This window comes from Cyprinodon variegatus, unplaced genomic scaffold, assembly GCF_000732505.1.
Source record: "Cyprinodon variegatus isolate N-32 unplaced genomic scaffold, C_variegatus-1.0 Scaffold111, whole genome shotgun sequence".
Taxonomy (NCBI): Eukaryota; Metazoa; Chordata; class Actinopteri; order Cyprinodontiformes; family Cyprinodontidae; genus Cyprinodon; species Cyprinodon variegatus.
Window position 1 is genome coordinate 31,450 of NW_015150564.1, and position 9,782 is coordinate 41,231.

The 9,782-nt window shown below is 40.9% G+C and overlaps 2 protein-coding genes across 2 annotated transcripts in view; both read right to left on the bottom strand.

The window, feature by feature from the left end:
• The window catches only part of LOC107084904 (NEDD4-like E3 ubiquitin-protein ligase WWP1), a 37,154-nt gene extending 27,733 nt beyond the window's left edge, over nucleotides 1-9,421 (bottom strand). Inside the window, exon 1 of the mRNA XM_015374963.1 lies at nucleotides 9,268-9,421. The gene's annotated coding sequence lies outside the window, so the exon portion shown is untranslated. The remainder of the gene's footprint in view (nucleotides 1-9,267) is intronic.
• Nucleotides 9,264-9,782, bottom strand: part of LOC107084905 (NEDD4-like E3 ubiquitin-protein ligase WWP1) — a 59,204-nt gene continuing 58,685 nt past the window's right edge. Inside the window, exon 19 of the mRNA XM_015374964.1 lies at nucleotides 9,264-9,447. Within this exon, the coding sequence (XP_015230450.1) occupies nucleotides 9,264-9,447 (184 nt within the window). The remainder of the gene's footprint in view (nucleotides 9,448-9,782) is intronic.

A 9,782-nucleotide genomic window follows, 5' to 3' on the forward strand; every position in this document is an offset into this window, starting at 1 on the left:
AGATCATTTAGCAATATCATAAAATGTCTTGCAGAGCTGCACATAAAATTTGGTTTTAAATCTTTTCAATAATTATCGATATCGATCAATATGCATTTTTTTTTATCGATAAGCTTTTTTTCTATATCGCCCAGCCCTAATATGGTTGGATGGATGGATTATTAAAACATCTGTCAGCAGCAGCCCTGCTTTACACTGGGGTTGCAAGTAACATTTATACATTTTTCGATTAATAACCGATAGCAAAAGGTTCTCCAAAGAAATTTTTTTACAGAATTATATGGAGTGAAACTAAAACTTTTCAACTTGAGGACAGCTAGTTAATGATAGATCAATTACTTCAACAATCAATTAATCATGATTAGTCCAAAGAATTGTTTCAGCCCTACTTTACACATGTCTAAACTCCCTCCATTTTGGTCAGAAAACTCAGATACAAAGGGAACAATGTTCACAGACCACTGTAAAAACAACAATAAAAAACAGGATTTTTGGAATGTATAAAAACTGGAACATGATGAATAATTGCCAAATTTCTTCCACATTTCACGCAATATTAATCTGGTACTACTGAAGTGAAAAACTAAAATCTATTAGAAGGAAAAATATCTAATAAAAAGCCACAATTACCTAACTGCAAAGATGTACAAATGGTTAACACTTTAATACAGCATTAAAAGCCACCTAGATTTGTTAACATCTGATGTGGCAAAAACTCCACAACCCTAACAGATTGGAAGGACAGATATCTGTGTACAGAAATCCTCAATCCTGTCTACTTTATACTTGAAGTCTGGCTGGAAGAAACCAAAACCTTTCGTTTTGTGTTTGTTTGAAGCTTTCACAAACACCTACGCTGTCCCTCAAAGAAGGTTTTTACAGGATTTCTGACAGATCTGGAGGTTTTTATTAGTAAGAAATTACTGTTTTTCAATGTTGGTCTAAACTAGGTCAAATCAGGATAATGAAACATTATAGAAAAACAAAAACACAAAAAAAGACTGCAAGAATATCAGATTTTTAATAAAATTTGTAAGTTCAAACACAAATCTAACAAATTTGAGAGGCTGTGATTTTATCATAAAGTCACAATTTGTAGGACTTCAGCATCTCCAACATGGTAAGATATAACAATAGAAAATAACCCAGCTATGACTAGAAGCTTTGGCTGTATCTAAATGGATGGCTTTTTTTCATCCATGCAAAGCCAAAATGCGGGACCCAGAGATCAAGTTGCTCTCATGCAGGACAAACACAGCCCAGCTGCTCTGCTGTACTCCTCCTACCTGCGGGACACTTCAGCACCTTGCGAAAATAAGGACAAGAGCCCGATGGAGGCTTTAAAAACCACACTGACATCTCAGTCTAAAAACAATAATGTAACAAAGATTGAGGTGACTGTTTACGGAAGAGGATTAGGGCCAATGAAATCCTTCCGTAAAGGCTGGTTTATACTTCGAAACCAGGCCCTCTGCAGAGGTGTCGCAGTGAACAAAAAGACGTCCCTGTCCCCTCCACAGACGCTCCGCTGCACCTCTCCCAAATTGTAACTGACCTCTGACAGGAGGCCGGCCTGTTTTGTTTTTTATGACCGAAATTGCAGAAAACAACTCGTGAAGTTTGACTAGCAGGAAGATTGAGGTGCGTGAGAACGCTTGGACCCTTTTTCCACTTGGATCCCCACTATTTTTCGCCGTCATGTCCCTCCGTTGTCAGACTAAAATCACCCCCACTTCGATCACCTCGGCCATATCTAGACCCACAGCTTATAGTGCAGAACAATAGTGCAGATTTATGCTTCAATACTGAGCATAAATCAAAAATGTCTGCGTCACGCTCACTGCGACACACTGCTGCAGGAGTATAACCAACCCCTAACTGTTAGCATTTCATTAAAACTAAAACAACTGACTGTATCCGTCATAATAAATTCCTCAACTGTTATGTCAAATATCATGAACACATATGCAGGGGAAAGTGTGCAACCTGAAAAGCAGGTCAGAAAACAATGGATTTAGAAAAAAAAATTAAATAAAATGAAAGGCTACTGTAGCTTTAACAAATTAGAAAAAGACAGTATCAACAGCAGCAGAGAATAATGAGGAGTTTGTAACCAACATCTCAACACCAAAGCCACAGTAACAGGCTAGCAAGAATGGAGGAAAACAGAGCAGGAGGGGTTATTCTTTAAAGCACCATGGATTTAAGAGAGAATTTATGAACATAGGAAACAGAAAAGTGATTAAAAGTGATGCAAACATTCAAAATACTTGTTTTGCTGATAATAGTAGCCCAGGCAGATCTTTCCACTCTGATTCTGTAACCTGAAGGTACAGCGGTATAACTGATGATTTCAAAGTAAACAAGCTACCTTCGAATGTGATTTCCAACTTTTGGAGTAAAGACCTCTCTAAATCTCTGAGCAAAAGGCTTTTTACACTTGGCATCTCCGTTTCAGCTAGCCATGGTCTCGTAGGACTAATATGCTGCAACAATGCTCCTTTTTTAGAGACTGCTTCTTTTCTGCTGCACTCCTTTAGCTGCAAATCACCAAATCTCTATGAAAACAAGCAGATCTTTTAGTTTTAAAGTGGGCAATTAAAAAATGACTTCACATGGAAGAAGCTTGATCTCTTCATGTCATTTTATTTAGAAATACCAGCAGCAATGCACCAAATGGAAATGATCATGACAAGCACAGAAAAAGTGTTTGCAGGAGATCAGTTGGGCATTAATTCCAGCCAAACACCAACTCTATGAAAGGAAATATACAGAAAAAATATGCATTTCTTTACATTGCTAAATATTTGCTATCTAAAACCTTGCTATAACCCTTCTGGTAAACCATGTCAAGCTGAACTGAGGAAAGCAGTGAATAGATTGATTAAAAAGCAACAACAACAACAAAACAGCATTTTCATTAGCTCAACATTCGCGCACCTTTTTTAGTAGGTTTACCGCCTAAAATCTAAAATACTGTTAGTCATAATGAGAGTAAAGGATGTGAATACCTCTGCAAGGAATTTCCCTTCTTAAGGCCGATGCAAAATGTAATTATTAATTTGTTAATTCCCACACCAGCCAGAGCGTTTATGCCAGACATTAACAAAGTAGAAGAGACGTGTTTTAAATTTTCATTAAAACCCTGTGTGGCTGTCACTGTATTTTTCCTGACTTGCTGTCATCGCTGCAGTGCCGTGCGGGAGGATCTGCTTACCAAACAGACAGAGCACCCGGGCGCTGCTTGAGAATAATGCCCTTCATAAATCCTGCTGATTCAATTTCTGTTTGTTTCGCCGATAGCCAAAGTAAGACATCATATCGTTAGCTGTAACAAAAAGAGCTCAGACGGTGAGCTCTATAGGTACTGTGGTTAAACGTTTCTGCAACAGTAAAAGACTGTTAATGAACGTCTGCTGTGTTTTTGGATCAGCCACTTTAAGTGATCGGCTGAGCAACGGGCTGTAACCCGTAATGCCAGGAAACCTACTGACCTTTGGAAGTGCAGTGTTGACAGGGAGCTAGTGGAGGCCTGAAAAGCACCAAGTGGCTCAGAGAGCCCAGATGGATTCCAAGGGAAGTGCAGGGAATCCACCAGTAAAACCACTAAGTTAGCCCAACGCCCACAGTGAGTGGAACAATCAAAGTTAATTCTGTGATGCAACACAAAATATCTTTGCTGTTGTTGAACTTTTCCCTTCTTCTGACTTAGCATGTCTTGTCTATCTGGACCAAGATGAAGTAAAATCGTTGCAAGTTTGCATCACTTTCTTTTACAGAACACTACTGTAAAGAAAAAGGGCTTAAACCTTTCCAAGGGCCTACATATTGTATATGAGAGATATTGCAAGCACATACACTCCAAAGCTCTCAAGCAGAAGTTTCTTCTAAAAAGACAATAGGGGGTTTTCAGTGACGTCACTGGCCAGCTTCCGGTCCGCCATCTTGGGTGGCATATTATCGTATATCATATATATCATGTCGCGAATGGATAAGTACGCCAGCACGCTAGAGCCACCAGATCATGGAACATATCTGAGGAAATGTTCCGTGATCGACCATATGGACCCCTATGCCCTCCACGGTGCCTTGTTTAGCACTAATCCAGATGATTGGCCAAATATAGAGCACGGCGACATAGTTCATTACCTGGTGTTCAGTGAAAACCCTCTGCACACTCTTGAGGAAATGAGAGCGTACAAGGGTCTAGAGGCTCACAACCAGTTCACATCTGGTTGGGTACGAGATGTCGAAGTGATGTACATGAAGGAAATCGCCATCATACGTGGACGGGTGAGTTTTAATAAGATGGTAAAAATGTAAACAATCCGACGCAGGGCTCGCTATGCTAGGTGGCTAACGGCCGGCGGTGCGCGAACAGTTCCAAAGCTACAAGTCCTTGGAGTCTCATGTGTAGTTTACGAATGGATGGGTTCAGGAGCTGCAGCTCATAAAGCCAGCAAACAGTGCTAACCGTTAGTGCTAACAACCACTCAGGCATGTAATGTACTTTTAACTAGCTGCTATGTGTTTCAAAGGTTTGGTTAGTAACGTTAACTGCCAAACCTCCCTAAACCCTCCGGGTTTTTCACATATTTGAGCCTTTTCCCGCTGGTTGAAATCAAGTTAAGGTGAAATTAATCAAATTAAAACACGGCTGAGAGAGGGAGTCCAGTACGCGGTAGTCATAGGCAGTAGTCTGAGTAGCGGCGGCGGAGGCAGTCAACATTGCGGCCACGGAAAGTAATACGTCATGACGCCCAAGCCCTATTATTAATATATTCTTACATGTTTTAAATGCTTGACAGTTAATTACCTGTGACAAAGTGAGCACTGCAGACTCTGGCGTATTCCAGCTTAACACCGTCCAAATCGGACCTGGATATCCGTGTCAGCCATAGGTGACGGTGTTGTTCAGATAGCTGTTTTGTTTTTTCACATTGATTCACGATTACGGCTGGTATGCGATAGAAAGAGCGTTGATCTCCACCTCCACGGGCCGTGCAACCAACAATTAAACATGTTTTCACCATTTTTCACTGTCAATACTGCCTAAGGCTGCCACCCAATATGGCGGACGCGCTGAGTAGTCACGTGAGCGTGACATCACCTGAAAACCCCCTATTGTTCTGGGAGCAGTTCCTTACCAATGTTGCCAGCGACACATCCGGTTAATGACAACCCAAGCTGCCAGGCCAGGCTTCATGGCAAAGAGACAGCAAAACAGAAATCCACAATCCAAAACAAACAGCAGAACAGAATGCTGTAGAAAACCGCAGAAGACACACACAGAGAAGTAGATTACAATTATTAAGCCTAACAGAGCTGATCAATAAAATGGCAAATGTAATCTCTTATTTGATGCCTGCGTTTAACTCCATAATGCCACTTTTGGATAAATCTACTGATTCAAAAAATAGTCTAAATATGGGGCTGACAAAAATTAATCAGATTTATTGATTTTTGAACTAATCGTCAACTAATTTAGTGATGGATTAATCATTAACTAGAGTATAGAGACTCTAAATTATGCCTATAGCTGACAGAGTAACCAACTTAAAGCAGTAATTATACCAAAATTGAAAAAGAATAATTAACAATTTGCATTTAAGAGAAAAAAATATGTGTATCAAAATAATAATAAATAGTCCATTGTTAATCGATTAATTGAACAAATAATATACATATCAGTCGCTTAACAAAATGATCATTAGTTCCAGCCCCATCTGAACATTTGTTTGTTGTATTCCCAGAGATACTCAAGCTTCCTGCAAGAGTCCAAAAAAAAAAAACATAAAGTAAAACCTGACTGCTAGGTTAACTGGTCTATGTAAATGGTCTTTTAAAGTGCGTTTCTTTATCCTGTGCATCTCTGTTGTACCCTGCGATAGACCGGCAACTGGTTTATGCGTTCGATGGATTGTAAAACAAATGCAAAGAGAAGTTGGCAGATAGGCGAACACGATTCAACGACATCCTTTACCCGCCCTGATCAATCATCAATCTATCAAAGAGTGCAGCCAGGTAACACCAATGGTAACACTCCTATGTGTGGAAGACAGTACTTTCAGAAATCAACTCAGTGGTTTTCAGTATGAGTGGGAAGTTTAAAGTGAAGTTAGAAAAAGGAAACAGCGTTTTCCACAAAGTGACTTCAGGAGGCCACAACAGAAAAGTAAGATCTCATGAGAAAACAGGAAGCCAAACAAATAACAGCAAAGTTTTTTCCAATCCTTCCAATCACAGTGCATGAAGGATAGGGGAGTCCTTATTATCTCCTGGAAATTTGCCAATGAAGGGACGTCTACTAGTAACCAAGATGGTATAAAATACTAAAGGTTGATTGAAATATCAACTCAAATGTCTTTGTTTTGAAATAACACTGAAAACCTGTGTGCAACAACAGTTTTCTCTCACAAACAACAATGATTTTGCCCCCCAAAAGTGATTGATATTTCAGAATTGCTGCTTAACTACCTGGTGACCTATTAAACTTAACAGTAGATCAGAGCAGATTCTTCTTAAAGGTGCTGTAGGAGATCTTGGAAAAACAGTTCCAGCAAGCTTTATTTTTGAAAATACACAACCATGCCTCTTCCTTCAGACCACCCCTCGAAACCACGACTTCAAAACACATGAACGTGTCTGTCAGGGTGTTCAGATGTTTCCAAGATCGAGAACGAAACAAGCCGAGACCGAGTGCTTGTGACACGAGCTATCAACATAATGCTACGTTCACACCTAAAGCAGCAGATGCAGCAAAAGCAGCTAGTTTACATGCAATGGCAATGGTTGACGCGCATCACGGCAAGGCAAAAGGTCCTGCAGCGCGTCTAAAGCAGCAGGAGCAGGAAGACAGACAGCAATGATGAAGCAGAGCGCTATGATCACTCCTCTGAAACAGTTTATTAACACCTAAATTGACTTAAAATGCCAAAATCTGCCGGCAAAACATGTTTGCTTTTATTATCCTGGCCATCGCAGTTTGGATTACAGCCGCTGCGGCAAACCACGAGGAGGCAACCGGGCCAGAGGCTGCTGTTAATTCCTAGTGATAACGCACCGCTGGTATGTGGGGGTCTGGGCGGCTCCGACAGAAATATTATTTGAAGGCAGGATGGTAATCTGGATGAACTGACTGCACCGACAATGTTTTCAGGAGGACTTTCTCACTTCAAAATAGATTCAAATTAATTTTTTACCCACTGATCACAGCAAATATAGCTGCCATTAGTACCGGCAAAGAAAGCTTTGCCCAACGCGCATCAGGCCCACTTTTTCCACCGCGCAGCCGGAGCAGCAAAGATGCTTCAGCCGTGCATCAGTACTAAACTTATACAAGTATCAAAAACGAAGCAGCATGCACATTTTTGCTGCTCTAGGTGTGAACGTAGCATTATAGTGGCTAGCTTCGAGCCATGGCGTCCTGCACGAGCATCGAGGGGTCGATTCGTTCATGTCAGGGTACGTGCACAGGGGGGAGGGACAAGCAGACAACCATGATTGACGTGTCAGGAACCAATCATGGACCACAGACCGTGTTTTGTTATGTTTGACCCCTTGCTCACACTGGCTCCGGTGCAGTTACCGAGCCGACGGAGACCGCAACTCCCGCACACCCCCTCTCACACCGCCCTTTTGACTACGGTGCGGTGCGGCTATGCGGCTCCGGCAACAGGTCCGGAGATTTAACAGAAGTTCACTTGAGTTCACGTAACTTCACGCGATAACACGGCCCAAATAAAGGATTTTTGCGAGAGCTTGTTGCGGAGGGCTCCGGCACGCCGCAAGGATAGCTTTCTTGCGGAATTTTCTGCAGCGCCGGAGTGTCTCGGTAACCGCAGCCGGACAGCTCAGCAGCCGGTGAGAGAGGTTTACGTCTTTTTAATGACTTGGAATCACTGCGGCGCCGCACCCACCGCACCGCAACGGTAAGACCGGAGTCGGTGTGAGCCTGGGGTGAGGTTATTAATTGATTTCTCACTGTAGCGGGGACCATTTTCTTTCATTTCATTCGAGACCTTCTATTTAACTGCTTGCTACGGGGCTGTGGGGAGATTTTCATGCCACATGGTAAAAAAAAGTGCATCAGAAAAGATCTCCTATTGCACCTATAAGCATGTTGGATAAAGCTGACATTTTTAAAGTTTTGTGAACACATGCAATGTGGTCCACTGTAAACTTTCAAGTGTATGAAAGACGGTAACAAAAAGATGGATCTTACTCAATGGATTTCATTCTTTTACCTCCGCTCTATAACCTGGAGAATATAATTATATAATAACTTGATTTTCAGTTTTACAGCAAACAGCTCTGTAACTTAAGGCTGTTTTAAGAGATCTGTGTTTTACCAAGGAACTGTTCAGTTGTCAAAAATAAAGGTAGGTTTAGAGAATGAGCTGAAACTGATACATGCAGGTCAGAACTTTGCAGAATAAGATTCTGAGAATCATTTCTGTTTGTGTTAAAAAAAGCAAGGCTCTAAAATGAAGCGTATAGTTAAAACTCTGCTGGTGAGGCAGGTGTTTACTTGTCTGAAGTAATGGGATCTGTAGGTAAACAGAAATCACAAACAAATCATCGCAGCTTAAGACGTTTAAAAGCAACACAGAGTTCACAAATTAAACATCTGGGGTGAAGATTAATATACGACCAAAGCGTAAATAATCCTACTTTATAACGATAGAGCCCAGTGTGAAAAAAACAGACCATAGCAGCAAACAGTAATCTGGTTAAACTGATAAACTTCACAGAACATGTTTTTCTCACATTTACTAACAGGTATATCTTATCTTCCAGGTTTTAACCACAATTCCTCCAACAAAGTGTAATTCCAGTACATATCACATAGGAATAATATATCTGGTTGTTTGGGATTATTAATCTATCGCGATGTAGTGCAAATAATCTGCTCTGAAAGCTAAAGTCTGTTAGCTAGCTCCTGCTACTAGAAAGTAGCCTCCTTCACAGCCTTTATTGGTTTTATCACTTCTTTAATGACGGATGATTAGACGGATAATTCCAGTTTTTAATCCCTGGGTATATTATTATGATAGGTTATTAAGTGATAATTCGGCACGTTTGGTGTTATCTAGCAGTTAATGTTGGAACGACAGTAGCTATTAGCATGCTAGCCTTGCAAACTTAGCCAAGTTAACGGTTCTCCAGATGCAGCCGGGGTCGACATACTGCTATAAAACATGTTTAACGGTGGAAAAAAAGTTATTTGAAATGCCTTAGAGGGCCTGAAGGACCCGTGTGTTTTACCTTTTTTTCCCGGCTCTGCGCTGCTTCACTGCACTCCGTGGTTCAGTAACGTCAGGGCCGCTGGTCACCGCACAGGCCCCGCAGTCAGTTACGGCTCTACTGCCATCTCTGGGAGCAGCGGGTCGGCAGCGCCTCCCCAAATACTGCTGTGTCAATGTGCTCACAGTGGGATACTGACAGCTACAAACAATACATTTAAAAAAAAAATTACGCGTTATTTAATTTATATGGCTAGTTTGGGCTTAGCAGCTCGCCAAAAAATGCACTTTATTACCTCAAAACAAAAGTTTTAGTTTATTTTGAAGTTAGAACTGAGCGATGTTACGGAAGAGGATTATGGCCAATGAAAAATGAAGTTAACATGTATTTTAAATATCATATTCCTTTGATATTGGAAAAAAGTCCGAATTCTGACTTCATTCTCAGAATTCGGACTTTTTTTTCTCAGAATTCTAACTTTAATCTCAGAATTCTGACTTTAATCTCAAAATTCTGACTTTAATCTCAGAATTCTG